General features: G+C 26.5%; 5 protein-coding genes across 9 annotated transcripts in view; 2 read left to right on the forward strand and 3 right to left on the reverse strand.

Moving 5' to 3' along the window:
• Nucleotides 1-2,415, reverse strand: part of LOC132938207 (serine/threonine-protein kinase SMG1) — a 30,804-nt gene extending 28,389 nt beyond the window's left edge. The window contains exon 1 of the mRNA XM_061004908.1: nucleotides 1,785-2,415. Coding sequence (XP_060860891.1) covers nucleotides 1,785-2,136 — 352 coding nt within the window. The 5' untranslated portion in view covers nucleotides 2,137-2,415. The remainder of the gene's footprint in view (nucleotides 1-1,784) is intronic.
• Nucleotides 2,416-2,565: 150 nt separating this feature from the next.
• Nucleotides 2,566-6,677, forward strand: LOC132938530 (out at first protein). Of its 4 annotated transcripts, none has more exons than XM_061005418.1 (5): nucleotides 2,566-2,925; nucleotides 3,295-3,408; nucleotides 3,521-3,655; nucleotides 3,727-3,910; nucleotides 5,711-6,677. In XM_061005418.1, the coding sequence occupies exons 1-5, from the start codon at nucleotides 2,830-2,832 to the stop codon at nucleotides 5,908-5,910; spliced, it is 729 nt and encodes a 242-aa protein (XP_060861401.1). In that variant the 5' UTR covers nucleotides 2,566-2,829; the 3' UTR covers nucleotides 5,911-6,677. The 4 variants fall into 4 exon arrangements, with proteins under 4 accessions (XP_060861401.1, XP_060861402.1, XP_060861403.1 ...); XM_061005419.1 differs by having other exon boundaries at nucleotides 2,566-2,743; nucleotides 5,624-6,674; XM_061005420.1 differs by having other exon boundaries at nucleotides 2,566-2,740; nucleotides 5,624-6,674.
• A 3,057-nt stretch (nucleotides 6,678-9,734) lies between these two features.
• Nucleotides 9,735-16,961, forward strand: LOC132938588 (uncharacterized). The gene is made up of 10 exons (XM_061005504.1): nucleotides 9,735-10,093; nucleotides 10,174-10,325; nucleotides 12,248-12,369; nucleotides 12,435-12,543; nucleotides 12,606-12,822; nucleotides 13,934-14,200; nucleotides 14,407-14,981; nucleotides 16,224-16,377; nucleotides 16,451-16,498; nucleotides 16,695-16,961. Exons 1-10 carry the CDS (start codon nucleotides 9,995-9,997, stop codon nucleotides 16,731-16,733), a joined length of 1,782 nt encoding a protein of 593 aa, XP_060861487.1. The 5' UTR covers nucleotides 9,735-9,994; the 3' UTR covers nucleotides 16,734-16,961.
• Nucleotides 16,962-17,533: 572 nt separating this feature from the next.
• On the reverse strand, nucleotides 17,534-21,901 carry LOC132938589 (biogenesis of lysosome-related organelles complex 1 subunit 2). The gene is made up of 5 exons (XM_061005505.1): nucleotides 21,657-21,901; nucleotides 21,476-21,588; nucleotides 18,284-18,414; nucleotides 18,103-18,214; nucleotides 17,534-17,928 (listed from the first exon to the last, which is right to left on the reverse strand). The coding sequence occupies exons 2-5, from the start codon at nucleotides 21,531-21,533 to the stop codon at nucleotides 17,789-17,791; spliced, it is 441 nt and encodes a 146-aa protein (XP_060861488.1). The 5' UTR covers nucleotides 21,534-21,588; nucleotides 21,657-21,901; the 3' UTR covers nucleotides 17,534-17,788.
• A 355-nt stretch (nucleotides 21,902-22,256) lies between these two features.
• Nucleotides 22,257-24,020, reverse strand: LOC132938590 (52 kDa repressor of the inhibitor of the protein kinase-like). Of its 2 annotated transcripts, none has more exons than XM_061005507.1 (4): nucleotides 23,759-24,020; nucleotides 23,398-23,549; nucleotides 23,306-23,325; nucleotides 22,257-22,815 (listed from the first exon to the last, which is right to left on the reverse strand). In XM_061005507.1, the coding sequence occupies exons 1-4, from the start codon at nucleotides 23,869-23,871 to the stop codon at nucleotides 22,807-22,809; spliced, it is 294 nt and encodes a 97-aa protein (XP_060861490.1). In that variant the 5' UTR covers nucleotides 23,872-24,020; the 3' UTR covers nucleotides 22,257-22,806. The 2 variants fall into 2 exon arrangements, with proteins under 2 accessions (XP_060861490.1, XP_060861489.1); XM_061005506.1 differs by having other exon boundaries at nucleotides 23,241-23,325.
• Between the last annotated feature and the right edge of the window lie 1,523 nt (nucleotides 24,021-25,543).

The following is a 25,543-nucleotide window of genomic DNA, read 5'->3' on the forward strand; positions in this document are numbered from 1 at the left end:
TCAAAAAGAGTCAAAATATTTTCAAAATTGTATGGTGTATAGAAAATGAAAATATAAGCATTCAGTACAATTTTCATGTATCTAGTTATTCGTTTTTGAATAACAACTAAATAGCAAAATCGTTACATGAGAAATCGAGTAAATATCAAATGTAAAAATATGAATTTTAAACGCTCATAAAAATTTAAATTTGACTTTCTTGTATTAAATTTTCAAATCTTAGATTTAAAAAGAAAAATTTTTACGAATTCTCAACTCAAAATAATTTGGTAATTTTTGTGATTTTTCTGTATTTTGTCAAGATTTGAACTTTAAATGCTTATAATAAAAACTGTGACTAAGGATTTTTAATTTTTTTCATCTGCCTTTGAAACAATAACCTAAGAGCCTTCTATTAAATTTTCAAGCTTTTTCAACCAACAAATAAAATTTTATTGATAATTATAGAAAAAAACCTAAAAAAAATGGAAACTGAAAATGTCCGTAAACAGCTCAAAATAAGTCAAAATATTTGGAAAATGTTATGGTGTATAGAAAATTCTATTATAAACATTCAGTTGACATTTCATGTAGCTACGGTCTTTTGTTTTAGAGTTACACCAAAAACCGAAATCGATTTTCTCAAAACAGATTTTGCGTAAAAATTCCCGTTTTTCCTTAATTTTTCTTTTGTTTTTGATGTCGCTTTTGAAAACTACTGGGACATTTTTACTTTTTACCCCCCAAAGTACCAACTAGATTCACTTTCCTATCAGAAAAGTTACTGTTGAAGAAAATCCAAGCACTTTTTTGTCTCTTTTCAAACACATCATTGTAAAATCAATATATTCATCTCTTCGCTCAGAATCTAAAATATTTAAATTGCAAACAATAACTCAATAATTTATTAAAATTATAAAAACAATAGGTACGTTAATAACTCAATATTGAATATTTTAAAAGTTGTTTTATAGTATCTACCTATATGTTTTTGTAAGACTACTACTATATTGGTACAGTAGAAATTCAATTAACTGTCACTGTCAGGACTGGGACTATGACAGTTATTGTCAATAAATTAAACGTATATATTTTACAATGTGTGTACAAATTTCATATTTCATTCAAAAATACTGAACAAAATATTCCATCATCTTCTTTTGTTTCTTCGAGGCTCGAGCTTTTTGAGCAGAAATGTTCTATATTTTACGGAAGTAAAAGAGGTAAAAGAGAAGTTGTTTTTTTTTTGTTTAAGGCGAAAACAAAGAGTTAATTGAGTTTTAACTATATTTAAATGTTCAAGTATACGAAAAATAAATAAAGTAATTAGTGGATAAGTGTTAATAATGTATACCTATTTCACAATAAGGTGACAAAATTAATAAAATATATTAGTTAACTGTATACATTTTAATGTCATGCCTACATAGGTAGATGAAATATAAATGAAAGCTACTTCGCTTATTATGTTTTATTTGAACAAAACATTGAAATAATATTACTAATCTATCTAGTTATGTGATCACTGATCAACAAGTTAATTGATTTAACTGCCAGTATTGTAATACATAAATATACCAAATGGTATAAACAGAATATATTTTAATATAAATATTACAACTAGTTAAATTCAAAAAGTATAATATGAAGTGATAATTTTTCATCGTATCATTACGTTAACAAAAAAAAAATTAAGAATAATTCATGATCTGAATTGTGGTTGTATTATAATAATAATCTATAAATTATCAATTAATTTCAACCTCAACAAAGTTAATAGGTTACAACAGTTATTAATTTCTTACCATTACGATAATTGGAATAATACATGGATCTGGAGTCAAATGATTCATCTCGTCTTTTAGGAATGTCATCACAATATTTACGTGAAGTAAATCCTTGGTCACCACTGTAAGATCTGTTCTTTACTAAAACTCTGTTGCTTCGGTAATATGATCCTGTAGTCTTGTTACGATAATCATCTTTGTTGAAGGTGCCATTCTTCGTATAATGATCGACAGGAGCTACATCGTTTTCTAACTTGTTTGAACTGGATTCTAGTCGTTTATCAATGGAACCATTGACAGCTACCTTATCCACATCTGGTTTACTCTTAGACTTTATGGTGATCATCGTTGGTAACTTAACATCGCTCATAGCCGATATAATGGACAATGGTCACTCAGAAAGAGTAACAAGATTCTTTATCAAGGGAACGAGTTGAGAGTGCATCGCGCCAATCACGAATTCCGTTCATGAAAAAAAACGTCATACTTACATTGAGAACTTTCATTCATTATCATTGAACCTGCGCACATGTAACACACGAATTGAATGAATAGGAAGGGATCAGGCCTTCAGGGGTTGATAGAATTACGAAAAGGATGAAAGTTCGAGGTTCGAGCGGTTATCCCTTATGAATGAGCGGAGGGTAGGAGTAAGTTCAAACGCATGCGCTATCACGTTTGATGATACCAGACCGAAGTAACCGAAATAATATTTACAACCAACACTGTATACCGTGGTTTTTATTATATTCATGTCTGTTATCAATGTAAATTACCCCAAATTACTTGATAACTTATATGAAAACATTAAGCACAGACAATTCTGAATTTTGAACAATTTTGTTCTGACTTCTGATTTTCCGAACAATTTGAGTTTGAAAATTGAAATACAATACTAATTATTACTATTATTATTTTTGTCAAAATATTGTCAGATAGTATTTTAATTTGACATATGGAACAAAATATGCATGGTAGTATGTTAGAACAAATTATTAACTACAAATTGATTATATCGATTAAATAAACAATGGTTTTATGAAAATGTAGTTTATGTGTAAAAATGATCAATATTTTGAAAATTTATTTTTATGTTATTTATATTATCCTAAATTATAGTTGTCAATTTTCTTGTTTAGTTGTTAACGTTAAAGATCAGGTAATTTTTAACAAATAATTAATTATAGGTATAAAATAGAGATATTAATAATACTAAATGTAAAATACACATTATCATTTTTGTTTAAGTTTTACAGTTTCTGATTAAATTAATTTAATGAGTACACTGATGTTGTACACTCTTTTTGAAATAGGCTTTCTTTTTATTGAGTCTAATTTAATTCCTAACTTTTTATTTAGGATACTTATTTTTCAAATTATAAAAAATAATGAAATCTTAGCCAACTTACTCATTTAAAAAAAATGTATTTATTATTATCTACTCTGATTATTATTTTTTAACTCATGAAATTAACATATTGTGTATTTATAATTATAACTAATAACTTATTTTAACATATTATTTTAGGATGGTAGTGTTATAAAAGAAATAATATATGCAAATATAACAGATGATACAATCACACTAGAATTACAACTACCGGACTCTACATTAATCACACAACACATTGATTTCATAAAGGTATTTACAATTATATATAAATATTACTTTTATTATATGTTTTAACCTTATTAATGAATAATGAAATATAGGTAGGTACATATTATATAAATAATGTATTAATTCATATTAGGAAGTTCAAATAGTACAAGTGTTGTTGCTTGGAGAAGAAGAACGTGGTCAAAAGCCATATCAAATACTTTGTTTTGTCAATCATGTACATGCAAATGAATTTATATCACCAGATGCAATGTCAAAACTTAGACAAGTATTATTATAAATGAAAAATAGTATTAATTACTTTATAAATGTATATTACAAACATAAATATTTTTTCAGAAAAATCCTGGTACAATTCGTGTTGCAGAAGAAAATAAAGGTGTATTTAATATTACAATAGATATGAAAATCAAATTAAAAGATAGTAATTATATATCACAACATGTTGGATCATTATGTTCTGAAGCACAAGATACAACTTTTACTAGCAAATTTGACATTGATAAATGGGCTACTGTACCGGGTAATTAAAACTATACAGTAACAACTATATTTGTATACATCCAACCTTCTTTATTTTTAACAAATTTATTTTAATTTATTACCTGTATGTTATGTTGAAAACTTTAGAAAAATCTAAGTAGGCTCTTGCACACTAAGCAATATTTATGATAAACTTAAGTAAGAAAAAAACGCCTTGCTAAAAATCTTGTACGGTTTTGTTGATGATTATACTAAATATATTAAAAAGAATTTTTGCTTGAAATACCTGAGCTAAACTTAAAAAATTATAACCTTTTAAACATACTTTATTCAAATCTCTAACCATCATAAATATTATTTTTTTTTTTTTTATTCATGGTACATCAACTGCTAAGGTTGCAACAAAAATTGGTAATTAGTACATAATAGAGTATAGTTATACAATAAATTCTTAAATTAAATTATACATATCAATTTGTTTTAAAAATATGATTATTTTGTTGGTGTTGTCATGGATAGGGCTGAGGGCTTCAAAGAGGTTGTCGGACAATTTTAGACTTTTTCTGGTATCTGTATGGATACGGCAGTTGATAAGGAGGTGCTTGACTGTGAGAGGTTCTCCGCAGGTTAGGCACATTGCTGGTTCTTCTCTGCGCATAAGATGTCCATGGGACATCTTTGAGTGACCTATACGTAATCTATTGATAACTACTTCATCTTTGCGATTTGATGTATGGGGTTTAGGCCAGTATTCGGTAGTATTTTTTATTTCTCTCAGTTTGTTATTGGGTGTACGACGCCATTCAGATTCCCATAAATTAGTACAAAAGGTGTTGACATTCCTATGGATGTCGATGAGTGAGGAGTACGTGCGTATTTCAGTCAGAGGGTTATTTACTGTTTCACGAGCTACTTAGTCAGCTTTCTCATTGCCATCAATTCCACAATGGCCAGGAGTCCATATGAACCGTATGTTCTTGTTGGCTTTTTCAATGATGTTACTTATTTTGATTGCTAGGATGCTTGAGTGTAAATTATATTTCAGATTGTTTAGAGCACTGAGTGAATCTGTACAAATGTTAATGGTGGAATCGGGTAGTTGAATGGCTAGGTGGACTCCTTCAACATCCTTAAACCCAGTGGTTTTTTTAGATTGGGATTGGAGCAAAATGTATTTGCAAAACGATTTTGTGTTAATAATGGTAATGTTGAGTTTTCTGGGGGGATGCGAGTAATATAATTTAGAGCTAATTTGATTCTACGAATGTGAAGGGGAGGTTCTCCAGAGATAGATAATATACTTGGAATGGGGCTGCTTCGAAATGCTCCAGTTGCAACTCTTAGACCGCTGTTGTGAATTCAATTGTTTTAAGAATATTGGGGTTTGCATTGGTATAGCAGATGGATCCATAGTCTAGTTTGGACCTAACGAGAGATCTATGTAAGTTGGTTAATATATTATTTTCAGCCTCCCATTCAGCGTTCATAAATATTATATTTACAATACTTAAGTTAAATTTGCTAAGTTTCAAATGGTGAACATTATTTTAAAATGGTTTTTGATTTATAAAACATTGTTGAAATAAATGAAGAAAAGTTCAAACTTTTAATAAATATATTCAACTATATTCAGGCATTCAGCTAAACATCACACTCGTACAAAATATTCTAAAATTATCTTTCCTGGTCAACTCCCATTCTAAAATTCTTAAATATATTTTATTTTATTAATTTATATGCTTTATTTGTTTAGGTATGTACTTGGGAAATTTATTACAAGCTGTTGAATATATTAACTATAAATCGCCAAACTCTAATTTGAAACTATGTCGAGATACAGGTAAAGTATGGTCACACTGTTTATGTACGATGAAAGTAACCATTCCTTGGTATCCTTGTGCTTTAAAATTCTGCAAAGACCATATTGGTAAAAAGTCAACAGCGGTTGATAGTTATCGATGTGGTATACAGACTTGTGGTAAAATTATGAATTTTATGTACATTGTTAAACACAAGCAACATTGTTTGACAATTGAATAACACGTTGTATCATTATTGGTATGTATTTATAAGGTAAATTAAAGATCTCTGCTGTACATAGGTAAATAAATGTATAAATAAATGTTGCATTTACATATTCTTTATATTTAATAATAATAAAAACATATTATTTAAAAACAGTCTTACTTCATTTAAATTAGAAATTATATTTTAATAATAATTCCAACACCACAATTTTAGTATTACCATCAAGTTGTAGAAAAGACAAGAATCTAGTAAGAAAATCAATATAGAAGTATAATGATACCAAAGCTAGCCATGTGACTACAAAGAAAATTATTTTAGACATCTGTATTAAGAGGACGTTACACCGAAATGTGTTGTCTTCGTGTTACAAGTGCGTAACATAGCAAATTGTATGCTCAGCAGAACACGTTTAGCTCCGTTAGTTTAACAATAAGAGTGAATTAACAAAATTCAAAAAATTCTAAATTTTAAAGGTTAGGTTATTATCAAGAAAACCGCATTTGTTTTTTATTATATTTTAATTTAAAAGCGAGTTATGGGTATTTTAAAATTGTAAATTGTTTGTAACGTGTTCTACTGACATACAATATGCTATGATGCGCACTTGTAAGATGGAGATAACAAATGTCGGTGTAACGTCCTCTTAAGAAAGAAAATAATTCAACCTGTAATCACTGGATGTTAATGTCTAATATTCAGGATCTTATGGGTCATGTACACTGCCATGCATCAAGCTCATCACCCCAAATTTTATATTCTCAAAATCCAAGCACACTAAGTTTGTATGTACTACTCATTAGCAAAGAAAAAAACTTTTATAAATCATTAATTTAAAATTAAATATGTATGTAAAACAAAAATTGCATTTAATTATGTTTAAATACTGAATTCTTATTATACTTCAATAGTTCAATAACAAAAATAATTGTTTATAATTATGTAAATACTGCTATTATTGAAGTTTTAATTATAAACAAATGCATTCAAATAACAAATTGTAAAAATATAATTTATAATACTTAATTGGATCATTTTTTCTTGGACAGCTAGTATATTATATGTCAATTTTTTTTATTGTTAAATCAGTAATTCTAACAAATTATTTCAGGCTTCAGAGACTATACTACATCAATATTTAATTTGGAACAAATGAAGTTAAGTACCTACAAATTCTAATTTTACTAAACATGTGATTTCATGGGTTTGAAAAATGGTCACACTTATAGATTTTGAGCAAAGGATAAATGTATTGGGTTTCCTATAAACTTTGTATGTTTTTTTTCTTTAAGATTATCTTCAGATTTTAGATCAGTAACAATACTTCTACTTAGAATGTAGTTTCTTAATAGACTTAATTTTCAATTTATTTGAATTGATATAATTTTTCATTAATTATTATTGCATACAATTCCTTTAATTTGTTTTATTATACATTAAGATATTCCTAGCTAGCACTATCTATAACTAAGTTTAATAATTATACGTTTCATCTTACTAACTTTAATAAATAAAACTAATTAATTTTAACGATACATTACAATCTAAAAAATAGTATAATATATAAAATAATTTTACAATAAACCTGTTCATAATTATTCGCCCACATAAACATTTGTTTTGTGGAATAAGCAATCATCCTAACGGTTCATAACTAATGGGTCAATTTCCCCAAATTGGATCAATGCCGTTCTAACGAATATATTCTAATTTCTAAACTCGAATTTGCTATTCTTTTCTATATTTGTACTTTTATTATTGTAACCCGTTAGGTAAAATAATGCCACATTGTAACTATTTATCAACGTTTTATATTTGTATTTTGTGTAGTAAAAAAATAATTTTAATTAAATTTTATAATTGATTGTATACATATTATATATCAACTTGCCCTAAAATATATGGGTGGGGTGCTGTGGCTATTCCATAATTTTCACGACGCGATACAATATGCTTGTTAGAGACTTAGAGTGCATATAATATTATCACATGTTATAATCATATCGTGTTTATCCTCAAGTTTAAAACCGTTTAAAAATAAAATATCAGTCTTGCAATACATTAATACATATACGAAAATCTATCATCAACATTTTGGATAGTAAAAATGCTCCGATTTTCGAGATTAGCGTCTTTTTTGATAGATAAGTGAATCTAGTTGGTACTTTTGGGAGGAATTGAAAATGGAGTGCCCGCTCTAGAGCCGTCAATACATTAACCAAAAGTACAAACTTAAATCAAAAATTGATTGAAAAAAAATAAAAAATGTTAAAACAATAGTCATATTAATTTACGTTTATTTTTGTGGCATACTTTGAAGATAAACTTTAAACGTGAAATTTCTCCTCGTGTATACCTATTTATTTTTTTGTGTAATTATAAATTAACTTTTCTTCTGTAACTATGGTTGGAACCGTAAGCAAATTTCGTTAATTTTTAAAAATAATGTGCTTTGTGTATGGCTATTTTTGTCAGGAAGCAAAGCAAAAACTAATTGAATATCATTTTGATTCTTAAAAAGTTAAAACCATGAATAGTAAATAACTGCAAAAAATATTTTTTACAATAATTAAATGTACCGACTTATATTTTTTTTTCGTTAGAATGAGAATCATTATACCGTTGTCATAATACGCAGCGCATAAACACGTTCTACGTTGTATTTTATTCATAAAAATAAATTTTAATATTTATTATTTTCAAGTTAACATTTTTAACTTTTTCAGCTTTTAAATTCCAAAATCGGTATTCAAATAAAATGTTGGAGTGTAGTATATTAGGTACCCTATTTATTTTTCAAGTAAATATGTCTATGTAAGAGAGATTATAATATCTTTGATTTTCAGGTAAAAAGGTTGTTCGTGTAGGAACTAGGAGTTTACATTTCCCTATAAAAGTATTGACATTTGGTTGCGGCATTGCGCAATATTTATTGCGATTTATTACGTAGGTACCTATTTGTTCGATAGGTACCTACATTTAAATTTTAATGCAATTTCTGATAGAGGTATTTTGTTTGGATAAATGTTTAGTGTTTACAAAACGCTCAATTTGTGTCATTGCAATAACATTAATCAAATCGTCATGTATATTTGTATTAAGTTTTAGGTCATTTGGCATACATACAATTTAACTATATTTAGATTTTATAATAATATGATTATTTTATATTACCTACCTACCTACATATTGTATATTGTATTACACGATTTGCCATATAATTTAAATATTATAATTACCTACAATCTTAAATCTACATGTTTTATCACTCTTAATAAGCATCCATGTATAATTAAAACATCGTTAACAATAGTTTAAACAACATTAATAATAATATATTTGTTTAAAAAACATGTTATACCATAGTCCATAAGTACATGTATCAATCAACTTTCTCACATAGTTACACTTACAATGCAAAAAGTTACAATTCATTAAATATGGTTAATTTCAAATAGGTAGGTATTTATTAAGAGTTAAAGTGTCTAAGTATAGCATATTTAAATAGGTACCTATATATTAATATCTATGACTATATATATAGTTTAGGACGTTTAGGCCTTTAGGATTAGGCCATTAGGGTATAGTTGTAATACTAAGGACAATATGCAGTCATTTTAATAAAAATATAAAACACATTTTTAATAGTCAGAATTAGGTAGGTACCTACCTATGTATAAGGTATATTAGAAAATATATTATGATTTGTGATTGTTTCAAAAATATGGATATGTTTATTTACAATACCGCATAGGTATCTATATATGTTATAATAAATTATAGGTAGTATGAGATCACTATATTCATGATGTGCCAATTTTACTCCGACACTATTCGTACGTAATGATATCTTGAGTTATATGTACAATTAGAATGTCAGGTATTAATGGCTAAAAGCCAAAAGGTATTCTGAGATTAGAGTATCCTAAGTGGATCGTCAATATAGGTACAGCTAGAATACAAATCGAACGCATGGCTGAACGATTTTTTACGATGAACTTGAAGTTATGCAAATCAATTTATAGAATTTACTTAATTGTCATATAAATTATATACGTTCATAAATAATTTTCACAAATCAAATTCATACAATCATAAAATGTGCGAAGAAATCGAACTTCATCGATACGACGACACGCCTTGGGGATTTCGACTGACAGGAGGCCATGATTTCGGAATTCCTCTTACTGTCGTTCGGGTAAGTTTTAAATTTAAAATAGAGTTGAATGTTAAAGAAATATTGATCTCTTAATTATCATTACCTAACTGTTAAAATAGGTGACTGGAGGTAGTTTGGCCGAGGAAGCTGGCATGAATGTTGGAGATATGATTATTGAAATTAATGGAGATAACACAGCACAGATAACTCATAGTGAAGCTCAGCAATGTATTTTAGAAGCTGGCAATAGTATTACTCTTTCGATTTTACGGTGAATAAATATAATTAATATACCATATAGTGTATATGGTGATTCACCAAGTATGCTAAACATAGGCGTGTTCAGACTGGTGGCTGAGGGGGCATAACTAATTTTCATATCGTGTCACCTATTTTTTTTTAGAGACGAAAAAACATCCAGTTTTTAGATAAAAAAACTCGCAATAATAAGAACATTTTTTAATTGTGACTGAACAATTTAACTATCGGCATGTAAAAACAATAAAAATACTTTTAAAACTAAAATAAAAACACATTATGTATAACATAATATATAGAAAGTTATAAATTGTTAATAAAATTGAGGGTTCATATTTTAATATAATTATTTTTACTAGGTAGTTTAAGAACATAAAAAATTTCAAAATACATTTTTTGGTACCTACTTCTTTGTTTATTATCGGGCGCCACTGGGTTGACGGTCCATCGTACTATGATATTTTTCATAATATACTGTAACAAAACTTTCAAATAAAATTAATAATAAATTGTTTACAATTAATATAGCAGCACAGTTGACACAGTTATAATATTAATTATTATTTAATTCTCATATTATACGTAAAAATATGACAATTTTTATAAAACTCCTTATTAAATGTTACACATTTTATTTGTTTAAACGATTGAACTCTTAGAAGGCGACCGAAGCCGGAAGTCATAGAAAGCTACTAGTAATTTGTTGTCATACTTGTTCTAACATAATATATAATAATATTATCGTATTTTGAAAAATCGAAAATAAAGTGCAAAATTCTAAATGTATATTACCCGTTATTACTCATTAATCATTCGTTGTAATTTCGAAACTAATGATTTGCGCAGTGTTGTGTATTTAGCCGTACCTACCTATATTGTTATATTAGCAATTAAACTGTAATAACTTTTTAACACAAAGTTTCCGCAAATTTTTTCAAACACTTGAAATAAGAATTCAAAAACTCGTATTTTAGGAAAAACGATTTTTTAAAAAAAAGGTGTCTGGTGAAGTAGATTTGTTCCCAAAATGATAGGCACTGAGGCACGATCCGTAGACACGCTTTTGAGATGTTGTACCATCTAACCTGTGGTATGTTATGTAGGTACAAAGGTTTAATAAGCATGAATTGTGAATTGTGATCACTAAATATTAAATAGGTAAAGTTCAAATAACAATAAATTAATTTTTAAATATTTTATGAATTTTTAAAGATTATTATCCTTAGTATATGTAAACATTTGAATATCTGACAAACTGGGGGTTCTATTATTTCAATGACAGAAGTTTATATCACTACAGAGTACAGTTCCCATCTTATGTAGTACAAAAAATCTCAAGAATTTGAAAATTTGTTCTCAATTCATTAAAAATTCCAAAAATCAAAATTTTAATAAATTCATAAATTTTATTTAAAATTTTAATTTTAGTTTAAATTCATTGTTAAAGGATGAAATGTGCTTGTGCCAATAATTCACCCCTATGATATGACAATTCAATTTAAACTATAGGCAATAGATAGTTCATCTATCTCATAATACATTTTAAATTAACCAAGTTATAAGTATACCTACCTACTCTAAATTCTAATATTCTATAATAATCTTTATTTTATTTTTAGTTTTTATATACCTTCCTAACGTTTCTATTCAATTATTTCTTGCTTGATTTTGTACAAATAAAACCAACTTATTGTATAATACCTATAAATATACAACAACATAAAATAATTTATGTTAAAGTTACATCAGAAGCCACTTCTTTTTTAAAATTGTTTATGTTTATATAAAATTATATTGTCTGTTAGGTACCATAATATGTCTTGAAGTTTAGTTAGTATATTTACTAAATAAAATTTAAAAAAACACAAATAAAACTATTAAAATAAGTAATTATTTCTATTTGTCACAAAATTAAAATTAAATTTATATTTATAGAGGAAGTCCTGTACTAGCAGTTACACCGACCAGAGGACTACACACACCTTCAGTCATTGATCGTGCAACATCTTCTATTGGAAGTTTAACTGAATATGAGCATAGAGATAATGTAGTATCAGGTCAGTCCAAACGGTAACTCCTGGATTTAAACTAATAATAATGGTTTAATAATTCTGTGGCTTAGTTGTATCAGAATCATATGAGAGTGGTCATGAGATGACTGAGGAAGAAATAGCTGAAAAATTATTAGAAAGTGCTGAAGTTATTGAAAATAATGGGAAAAATGTCATAGGGTAAATAGTAAATATATAATGTTTGTATTTAATTTAAATTAATATACTTTAAATTTTGATAGTGTCAATTTTAAACGTTTTGTGCCTAAATGTGATTTCATTAAAAATTCACTGGTATTTCAAACATTACAAGAAGAACAAATTTTTGACCAAAAATCAGAGCAAGAACAATTAAAAAGGTGTCCGACAAAAAGATTTTCAACATTTTTAACACCACCAAATAGGCCAAAAATCAGACCGCCTGAAAAAAAAAAACCTGAAGAAGTGAAACAAACTGAGGTGTGATATTATGAATTAAATTATATAAAATTACATTTTAATATATTCTATCTGTACATTAATAAACATTAAGGTAATATATATATATACAGGCTAGAAATTTGCTAGACTAAACCGGTGTGAAAAATAATACACCTGGATATTCTACCATATCATTTACATGGTTCATTATCCCACACCGGATATGTAAATGATATGGTCCAAACATTCCGGTGCATTATTTTTCATACCGGTTTAGTCTAGCGAATTTCTAGAGGGTGATTTTTTAGGCATGCTCACCCCCTAATACTTCCCTTTAATAATACATTTGTTTAAATTCTGATTTTTAGAAATTTTAAGTAGGTATGCCTAATGACCATATTTTCAAATTCTGATGTTTGTTGTACTGCTTAAATAGTGTCATGTGGCAATACAAACTTCTATATTTCAAATGAGAACCCCTCTTTTATACTGCAAATTATTTAGTGGATGATTTTCTTGGAAATTGTGATGTGTCTAAATCAAAATTCTAATGAGTAGTTTCTGAGTTATTATAATATTTATACCAAGAATAATAATCCTTAAAAAATGTTTTATAAAAATAAAAACTAGGTATATGTAGTATTTATTATACTTGGATCATTTTTACAAATTATATTTATATTATTTATAGGTATTGACAAATCAATAGTAATTACTAACTTTTTTAAATCGCCTAAGATCCTAAGATCTACTTAGCCCATTACTATATAGACATATTATTCTTAGTATACTAAGTTATATAACTCAAAAACTATTCGCTTGAATTTTGATTTAGATACCTACCTACAAATTCTCAAAAAAAAATATCTGCTTGATAATTAAAAATGAAAAAGATCGTTCTTTTTTGAGAAACAGAAGTTTGTATTGTCATTGGATCAACCTTAAGTGATACAAAAAAAATCTCAAGGATTAGTAAATATGGTTTTCAAGTGTATTTAAACATACCAAAAGTCAGAACTTGAATATATATGCATAATTTCAGCATAAAAATAGGGTGAGCATGCTTAAAAAATCACTTTGTATAATATATTAACTATCAAGGTATTGTGATTATAAGTAATAATAAAAAAAAACAACTTCTGATATCTAGGTAAATGAATCTGAAAATCAGCTAGTCGAGGAAAATAAATCAGATTCTTGCGAACAAGTATGTACCAACTGTAAATGTAAATTAAGTGATATAGAAGATTGTATTGTATCTACGGATACAGTAACAGAAATAGAAAATCACAATATTGATCATAATGTAGAAAATTTTGAAGAGAATTTGGAAAATCTAATTGACATTGAAATTGAAGGAGATGAAGAGCCAAGTGAGATTGACCATGAAGAAAAAGAAAATATTAAAACAAATGAGGTAGATGTATATAACAATTTATGCACCTTAATAAATTAGTAGTGACCTATACCCAAATGTTTTAAGTACGTTAATTTTCAGTAATTGATAATTCAAATTTGTACAAATATCACTAATATAATTAAAAATAAATTAGGTATTCATTGATCGTTCATTTTTAATGCAAATGTAAAATTTAATTTAAAATTTATAACTATATTTTTTAGGACTTTATTGAAAAAAATGAAGAAATTTATGAATCAAAAATAGTTGAGGTGAACAAAGAGCCTGAGAATACGTTTGAAAAGAGTATATTAAATATTCAAAATCAGTTGTCAGCTATTCGGGAATTACCGCTACAGATACAAAATCATATTTCATTGTTGGAAAAACAACTTTCAGATATACTCTCACACAAAATTCAATCAACTGAAAGTAATGAAACTAAAAACAATGATGACGAAGAAGAACAAAAAGAAAACAAGGAGGAACAGGAAAATGTTGATGACGGGTCACTTGAGACATTATATGATGATGATGAAGTGTTTGAGACAGTCATTGATGAAACATTTGAAGATGTACAAGAATTGGAATCTAATGGAATATCAGAAGATAATTTTGATGAAGAAGCTGAAGATAGAGAACCTAGTGGTAGGCCAATGTACCCCCTTACACCATTGCCAAGACCTATCGTATTACCAGGTGGTCGCAAATGGAGATGCCCCAAAGATGCTTACAATGAGAAATTTATTGCTGAAACATTGATATCACAAGCGGAAGTTTTAGTTGGTTCTACATTGGGGTAAAAATTGAACTTTTAAAATTTTTAAATTAATAATATAGAATATTTAGGTACCATTAACATCCACGATCTACCTATTCAGGCGAATTGATCTATTTGCTTATGTAGAATGCTGAATGGCACATATGCCTTTCTCCTATTCAGCCTATATTAGTTAGATACATCTATAGTATTTATAATCAATGATATTATGTTGGTATATAATGTGTATATATTATAGACAGGGTCGGGCATATCATAGTTACATGCACTAGCACCAAATGAAATTAAAACTGGCTGTTCAAATAGTTTGATTGAACCATCCACCCCTGATTATACATTATATCACTTATATACAATATACTCATATAAAGTAGAATATTAGATTTTGAGCAGGGCTATGAATGTAGCTCTTAGAACGTTATGGAGCTAGAATATTTATAAAAATTCTCGAAATTTGCTTCAAAATTAAAATATCAAATAAAGCTTATGTGGGACCTTAAATAATATTCTTAACTTTAAATTTGATAACAGGCCAATTTACTATACTATTAAAATACCAAAAAAATTTAATATTTTGAACATAATATTTCCTATGTTATGATTTAGTAATACAGAGACAACAGTAGTAAACATACAACTAGTAACAAGTAGGTATTAAGTAACTAGCAATAATTGACTCGTCTAATTTGAGGTATGAGTACAATTATTACTAAAAAATAAGCTCTCAAAACTCTACCTAAAACTATCGATTGACGTCTTTACAATTGAGGTGTTTGTTGGTGCTAAATAACTAAGGCATATTAACTAATTTTAGAATCTTATGGTTACAAATTTACAATATATTTTTTTTTATTATCAAAATTTGTGTAGTTATCTTATAAAATTGCTAATATTTTTCAAAAAATAAAATAAAAAGCATCAGTTATAAAAAGATAAATGTCTTTTATTTTATGGGAGAACAAATTTGTTCCAACTTGTATGGCTGACAGGTGACAATTGAATATATAACATATATGTTACATATTATTAAATAATATAATGTAGTATTATACTAAAATATAATTGATTATTTGATTCTTTATACTTAATATGTATATAAGGATAATTAAACTAATTGTATAATATAATACAATAGAATACAATTGATTATTTGATTCTTTATATTCACGCAAGAAAAGGTATTAGGTACCTTTATTAATTTCCTAAATTAATAAAAAAAAGAAGATATTTTTGACTTTAATAAGTATTTTGATTTTTTAGGGTAAATTTTAGAAAGTACGAGCCACCAAAATTTGATTTGTCTAATTCAGCGGTATACAAATTAGTACATAATATTGAGAAAAAAAATACTGGGGGTATTGAAAATAGGCCTGAAGTAGTCGCTGCCGAAGAAGATTTCTACTACCACAAACCAGTAATATGAATATATTTAAAAAAAATTCTCTCCTTTTAAATTACATTAATGACTTATAATTATGTGTATTCAGATTGACGCAAGACAATTCTACTTAGCTACACTCCCACAACCAAGAACAGTAAGTACATAATTAATACCAATAATTACCTAATACTTATTAAATATTACAATTTGCTATGCAATTTTTAGGTTGCCTACCTATTATTGTAAATTAAGTGAACATATTTTTGTGATTTTTTACGTTTGTTACTAGAAATATTTTTTATAGCTATAGCTCTGGGTATAAGTATATAGCTACATATTTTGATTTTTAGGTTCCGGATTTTGAATCAGATAATCAATATGGACATTAGATGTAAACTATATTTTATTTTTAAATACAAAGTAGTATTCTGTTCTAAAAAATATTATTTAGTATAAGTTATTTGTTATTATTTGTTATACCTACAATTAACATTTTAGTTTAATATCATAGAAAATGTTAGAATATCACAAAATGTACCAAAACTTTCTAATTTATTGTATTAAGTTTATGTCTTATTTTTAATGTGTTAATAATTTAATGTTAATTAATTCTCTGATATTTGATTTTGATTAATTTAGTAGTTATATTTTGTTAGAAGTCTAATAGTGAAACATTGGTTTTTAATTTTCCACAGGTATCTACTATCAAATCAAAAACAGTTTTGTAGAGCTAAGCTATCTATTAAATGTTTTAAGACGGCTGAAAATCATAACTAATAATAAATTATTATAAAAAATCAACACAATACCTATTTGTAAAAATTAAAATTTTGTATACCCTATCTAACTAAGTATAATACTTAAAAACGAATAGATTAATTACCAAGTATTAATTAATATTTGTACTTAGATTACCAAATAATGAAACATTCTTTTAATTTGAATTAAATTCAAATACATATGAAGAAGTCTTATTAACTAACATAAATGTATAAAACTATGTATTTTATTATAAAAAAAAATTTATTAAATTTATTTAAAAAAATGCTCAACCTTAAGACAGGAATGAAGTAGAATAAGCAGAAGATTAGCTCAGTAGATGAAACTTAGGTTTGGTCTAATCTTAAAATATAACTTATAAGTCATTAGGTCTTTTTTATCCCTCCCCCTCCTCAAAAAATGCACCAAGTTAACTAAAACTCAGATATTATTAATTAATTATACTACAACCATAACTCAAAATTTAATTTATCTATATATAAAATTGATTTAGTAGTTTAAACATAAAATAATTGTTGTACAATTTTTAAAAAAATATGAAAATAAAATGTACTTTAATTCAAAGAAATTAATAGTTTATATATTTATTTATTATTCAATATAGATAATTATGTTAAACTTATCACAGGATACAAAAAAAAAAAAAAATGAAATAACATTAAAATTATTGTCGTTTTTCTAAACTTTTGTATTTTGCTTCCAATCTTTTGGCATATGCATCTAACTTAAACGCTGCTTGTTCTAGCTTTGAAACACTATCTTCAATCTGGTCAATTTGAGAAAGGTATGGTTCTAATGATTTATCTGAATAAAAAAATAATAAGTAAATAAGTGAATTGGAATCAAGGAAACTATAAAAGCATCTATTTGTAAAAGATAAATACAAGAATAAAATTACAAGCGATGGTAAGAAAGGAATGTTAAACTAAGTAACAAGTAGTAACTTTTTAAATTTAATGAAAATATTATACATATTACATTTTTCATTTAGTTCAATGATTTGTTTGCCAACATCTGAAGCAATTTGTCTATAAGATGCATATTTTTGCATGGTGACTTTATTCATGGTTTCCAATAATTTATAATCCTCCTATATGGAACAAATAAAATAGAATTAAATACACATTATTTTTTTTAACAAAAAATATCATGAACCAACCTCAGTAATATTAAGTTCTCCCATCAAATATTCAGATGTTTTTTCAAACATTTTAGTGGATAATAAGCTTAAATTAGGATCATGAGGATCATTACGTTCAAAACTACTAGTGCTAGTTGAAAGAGTTGGTCCTAAAAAAAGTACACAATTTTTAAGTTATGTTACATAAAATAATTATAATTAATAACAAATAATAAATAAATAATTATGTTTTATATTATTGAGTAATATAGTTTCATTAATTTGATGTTACAAAAAATATGATTATATAAAATCAATAATTGCCTATTATTTTTATGGTGTTATGGTACAATAGTTTAGAGAATACCAAATACCTAAACCAAGAACTTTAAACATTAAACATACCTAACCTAAATTATTATAGCTTTAAAATACTACAGTGAGTGCATATGAGTGCGCGGATTTCAATTTCTGGGAGTGCCTGGACAAATTAGTGCCCTAATACTTGGACAGTGCTCCTAATATTTTTAACACATCAACATACATTGTAAATTAACTAATTATAAATAAATTACAATATTATGAATATCGATAAGAATAAAATTAATAATAATAATGTCTCGTAATATTTCACGCAAAGTGCAGATCAAAAATCTAAATATTACTTAACACAGTAAATATTAAAAAAGTAAGCAGTTAAATTTGAAAATGACTTATTATAAATATACTAATGGGTTTAATATTAAATAAGCATGATGTTTCATAGATGTATTAACCTATTAATGTCCATAGTTACTGTATTTATATTTTGTATACAATGTTTTCGATGGATGAATACAATTAGCGTAGTGACTAATGAGTAGTGGTACACACAAATATTTTTAATTTTATAACATGAAAAATAAGGTTTCGATGATCTCCATGAACATATTATTACAATATATAACGCATTAAATACATTTACCCAAATATTACCATGCCTCTAAAATTTCTGGTCGACCCTGGGCTCACACTGTGCACATGGTTATGAGTGAGTGAATTCTGTGTCTCTTTAAAAAGGTAGTTCCGTCACGGTGGCAGTTAGCGGAGCCACTATAATATACTTTTCAGTCGTAGCCAGAAATTTTTTTTTTTTTGGGGGGGGGGGGAGCACTTAATTTTTATCTCTAGCCTTTGAAATGCTTTTATAATTTAATTATGACCCCTTTGTTCATAAACCACATCTACTCTCTTTATGACTATATATTTATGTTAACAACTATTGAACTGTAGTACCTACATTTAATAAAACAATATATTCATATTATTGTAAACCAAAGATTAATGTATTCATTAATATAAGCATATTAATAAATTATTATAATTATATCAAAATGTGTTGTAAACAAAACATTCCATTTTTTGTTAGAATATTATTAAAATTAACTAACAAAAATACAAGTCTATATTAGGACTGTTGAAAGCTGGTCGTTTTTTGTGCATTTAGACCAATAAGCGGAAAACAACAATACTTTCAGAAGTTCAAATTTAATTTCAAAAAAAAAAAAAAGAATTTCCCTGCTTTTTATCTCTGTTTTGTAGGAAGCGAATTATTTTTTTTCACTAATACTAAAATAAAAGTGAATCTTGAAAAAAAAAAGAAAATTAATTTGGTACTATACTAATTAAACAATACTAAAAATCAAAAATCCATTTCCTACATAATCTATAAAAGAGATTAAGAGGATGCTACCCATGCATTTGTTGTCTCCGTCTTACACACATACGACATGGTAAATTTTCGTTCACTAGTTTCAATAGTATGCTGTTAGTTTTGATATTAGAGTGATTTAACCTATTATAATTTTTTTAGATAATAACATTATCTGTGCTTAAGCATTGGATTTTATTCAATATTTTAATTTTCAAGCGAGATTTGAGCATTTTTAATTTTTGATATTTTACGTACCCATACCATATCTTGCTTAAAAATGAAAATTTTGAAAAATCGGCAACGTTCAGGTACAGATAATGTTCTTACTTAAAAGTTTTATAATAGGTCAATTCGCTCTAGTATTTAAACTAACAGCACACTATTGAAATTAGTGAACGACAATTTGCTATGTCGTATGTATGTACAACGAAGACAACAAATGTATGGGTAGCGTCCTCTTAAGGAATTCAAATATGTTTTCAAAATTAAAATAGTGCTTTTGCTACTGGGTGAAATTTTCTTCCGCTTTTTGGGAGTTTCGTAGCACATAGGAGAATTGAACATTTTTTTATCATGAAATATAGTGACGTGATTGCGCGTATGTACGTTACTGAGGTTCAAGAAACTTAGCCGTCGTTTATCTTTAATAGTTTAATTACATAAATCGTTCGGGGAACTCACACACACTAATGATCAGTCACTACACACATAGTCACAAAGCAATAACGATGGATGTACAATATTTCCTAAATCCGACCTCTTCAAAATGGTTCGCTTTTGACGGCCCTAACTGATACTTTCGTTACTTTAATTAACAAGGTTCAAAAATTGTTAAATAGGCACTGTGCGTGGCAGCAAAGTAGTGTTGTGCGCAAGCGTATAAACGTAAAATTGCAAACTTTGGAAGGCTATAACTTACAAAATAATGGTTTCCGCAAAAAATTCACAGTTTCAAAATCAGCGTTGAAGAACACAACTTTTTTAAAAAAGAATTTGAAATTCATGTGGGGCGTGGTAAAGAGATTTTGTTCCAATGTTATATATGAACAATAAAGTTATTCTAATTCATATTTAGCCTTAACAGTAACAAATCCCACACAAATGTATGTATAAGCCATAAATTAATTTATAACTAATAATTTCATACTATTTTAATTTCAATGCATAACAAGTAACAAATTAATATGATTATTTAAAAGATTATAATTTTAAAACATCTGACATTTATTAACTAACCTTATTTACATGAAAAATGTTTTAAATGTTAATGATAATTACCTATCACTTTTTTATATGAATATCAAATCCACTTTATGATAGTTTTTTCTTAATATTGTGAGTATTATGCCAAAGTAAAGTTATATATTTAAATTTCTTAATAACAGATATAAATAATATTTAAATAACCTGACATTTTTAAACAGTAAGTACCTATCAAAAACAATGCTTAAGAAGAAGAATATTTTCAAAATAAATTAATTGTAGCAATTAATACATAGAAGAAATTATATTAGTTTATAAAATAAAACTTTTTTCACCTCTTTTGGGAGATTCTTCTACACATGCAAAGTCTTCAATTTTATCTTCCTCGGACATAATTTCTATAATTGATGACTCAAGTTGGTAAGTATTGAATTCTTAATCTGTTGGACTACCAATGATACATTTTTATATTACAGTCAATGGTCAAAACACTAATCAGTCAAATTAAATAAATACTTTATGTGTATTGTCGTCTTATATTCTTATGTAGTATTTTGAAATTTCTATATTATAATAATTGATCAGAAAAGTTTAAGTATAATCTTTAGAATGTTTTTATTTTTAATTTGTATATGTGATATTATTAACAAGTAGTTTGTAAGTTTTTAACTACTATAGAAGATAGAACATAATCTTCTAAACACAAATTTAAGTAATAGAACTACAAAACAATGTGTGAAATATAATATTAACTACCACGGCTAAAGGTGATAAATAAATGATAATAATTAATAATAGGCTGTGCTATACTAACGAGCGTCTAGAGCGTAGAGTAATTACAGGGCCTGGACACTGATAAAAATTAACACGGTAAACATACAGAATACTCAAAAACGCGGCGGCCATGTTGGCGTTGGTTAATCAGTGTCACCATACCAGAAAAACAAAATGTTTATTACAATATTTTTCCAAAAATGTATAGATCCAATTAGCTTTATTCAAATTATTTGCTAGGTACATGCTTAAAATTTAAAATTTTTAATTTTAGCAACCGTAAAAGACTATTATGGATCAAATACACAGTTAAGGAAGGATAATGTACTGAAACACATGGTGGAAAAAATACACATTTTATTTTATTAAATCAAATATATATTTTATGTATAAGCTTAAATGCAGCTGATGTAGTTTTAAAAGCTAATAGCACACAAGTGTTTGAAGGCAGGCTTGAATAGTGGAGAGAGATACCATATGAATATGGGTTAAAAATTAGAGAATAGATTGAGAAGGCATGTTGAGGCATGAAGAAATAATAAAAGTCAAGACAGGTAACTCAAATTTGAAGGAAAAAGATAAAGAGGATTGGTTATTGCAGGAATATGATGGTATATTGAGCAAAACAAATAGTAGTAGACCCCACTTGCGTGGAATAAAGGCGAAGTTGGAGAAGCAGAAGCAGCAGTGAAATATTTCTGAAAAATAAAACATAAATTAATATACGTGACCAATATACTAGCCATATTAAAATAATTAAATGATACTAATGAGATCACTTCACTGCCAGTGATGGGCAGTGTCTTAGATATATTTCTATCTTGTATATTTTGACATAGTTAATTGTAATTTGTATCTTTATACTATTTTCAGGTATTTAGGATCCTGGTGTCTAAAGTGCCTGTAAAATTATAACAATAAATAAGTCATTATTTTTAAAATATTAGACAACATGTAATCTCAAATTAGACTAAGAAATTTTTTTAATTATAATTATAATAACTAAATTGTACAAATAAAAAAAAAATAAAAAAAAACAACAATAATAAATATTAAATACTAATTAAACAATATTTGTCTAGAATATGATGAATTTTACATTATTATGTCATCATGTTATCATTAATTATAAATGTTTTAGTATTGTCAGTTTTCTATTTTTAAATTGACGTTCTGATACTAACTCTCTATTTAAAAATTTAACAGAAGAAAATATTCTAAATCTTACAAATAGCTTAATTAAATAAACATAATCAAAATTTGAACATGGGTGCTTAAAAGGTACATTACATAAAAATTCATTTAAATTAGAAGCTATTCCTTTACCAACTGCTAATAAAGGTACAGATTCCAACTTTGTCACTAGATGATAACTCCAAAGATGTACTTACATCACAACCATCTCTTTCATCTGAATATAAATAAAAAATAAAAGGCGATTAGAAAATTACTGCTGCTAAATGTCATATTAGTTCTTACGTACCTGGAAATAGTGTAGGTATAGCATCTGGTTTTAACCTGTTCTCCAAAAAATTTAAAAACATATTTTTTTCAAAATGTTTTCCACATAATTTAGTATTTTTTTGTTGTAGAATGTCAGCTAGCAGTTGACATCGCTCTAACCAAATTTTACATCTAAAAGTGTAATAAAAAATGGTTTATTTATACTAAAAAACACAATTGACTTGGTTCTTGTTACATATTGTAGGTGCACTACATAGTTTACTAGACTTAAAACATTTGGTATATTGTGCAACTGTGTAATATTATGTTATATATTTAACAAGTACCATTGAATAGTTTGATAATTAACATCATTATAAGTTATAATATAAAATACTTACCGAGCAGGATCTTTGGGAAAAGAAAAAAAACTAACACTTTCTTTTTGAATTTTAAGTTCTCCGCACGATTTCACAATACATTTAAATGAATACCCACTCTTTCGGCTCGACATTGTTATAATATGAAGATATATAACAAAATGTACAATATTTTTGACAAAGGCACAGACCACAAGAGCACAGTTAAAAGGCAGTACGCACTATAAATAAAAAACGTGTAACAAATGCTCTTGCTAAATTTTTTAATGAATAAAAAAAAGAAAAATATGAATTATGATACCAGTTGTTTACCTGATAACACTAAATTGATAAAGTAGCCAACGCCAACATGGCCGCCACGTTTTTGTTTACATTTAAAGTGTCCCTTCTGATTTAATCTATTCTGTGGTAATTACTCTATGGTTTAGAGACAGCGCCTCTTATCAGTACTATTATTATCAGTATCACACTATCATGACAGTTGCTTTATCACATAATCGTTTGATTACATTTAAATTATTATATTTGGTTCTATTCAAGGTAAGGATTTAAAAAAATTCATATCTAATATTATTAAAAGTTATATTTCAAATATAAAATAAATGTATTCTATTATATTAACTTATACCGATATTTTGTAGTCTGCAACACAACATATAAGTATAAAATAAAATAAATATAAATAAAAATTTAAAAATTTAAATAATAAAATTATAATCAATGATATAAGTTCCAAGTTTAAAAAATTATGTATTAGAAAAAATCCAAGTGTCTAATGAACTTGTTTGTTAAAAATAAATAAAATAAATAAATAAATAAAATACATTAATATCAGTTTGCAGTTGAAAAATATTAAAAATACATAGGCACAATTTTATTTTATAAGCATTTAAAGTTCAAATGATGACAACATTTATCAAATTTATAATTTATTAATTATTTTGTAGTTAAAAATGTATAAAATGTTTAACTTTTATGGCTAAGGATTGAAAATTTAAAACAAGGCTCCACGTAAATAGGTTATATATAAATTACTTTATTCACAATAATATCATCAAATATACTTGGTAAAATCATAGGCTGACTGACCGTTTTCGCTCAGAATCGTTTTTCTTATACAATGATATTATATCATTGAATTCAAATTTAACACCATCCATTACAGTGACCCACTTGTAACCTACTGTACAGCAGAGCAACATCCACTTATCCACCTTTTTTTTAAATAATTTTTTCGAAAAATATATGTAACATGTATAGCTCATACAATTATGAATTTACAGTTAATAGAAATGCGGATGTTTATACTTCATAGATATTTTTTTATTGAAATCGTGTAAATAATTTGATTAAACAATCAGGTACCTACTCATCACTAGTATCAATTTTATTATATTACGTGTAAAATCACCGACACAAGGTGCAGACTGAATTTAAAAAATTAAAAACATAAAATAATGTTGTAGTAGAAGCTGGAAACTGTAGTTTTTATAATCCATATAATGTAACTATTAAATTGAATCATTGAATTATTATTCAGAGATCACTTTGGGATAAATGCCAAATGTATAAATGTAAATTAAATTAAAAATAATTAAAAAACATTTTGTGAAAGGAACAAGATAACTGCTAATATTTAAGTCTTAATTATTATTAACAAATAAATACAAATAATAGATATTGTAATGGATTTTTACTATTAACATTCAGTGTAAATATTGTTTCTGATCGACTTACATATATGTAAGTACCTTCTATAAAATAATCCTAACAATTTAATGCAAGGATTCTCATAAATTGATCTTA

The sequence above is a fragment of the Metopolophium dirhodum genome, chromosome 2 (genome assembly GCF_019925205.1).
Source record: "Metopolophium dirhodum isolate CAU chromosome 2, ASM1992520v1, whole genome shotgun sequence".
In the NCBI taxonomy this organism is placed as follows: Eukaryota; Metazoa; Arthropoda; class Insecta; order Hemiptera; family Aphididae; genus Metopolophium; species Metopolophium dirhodum.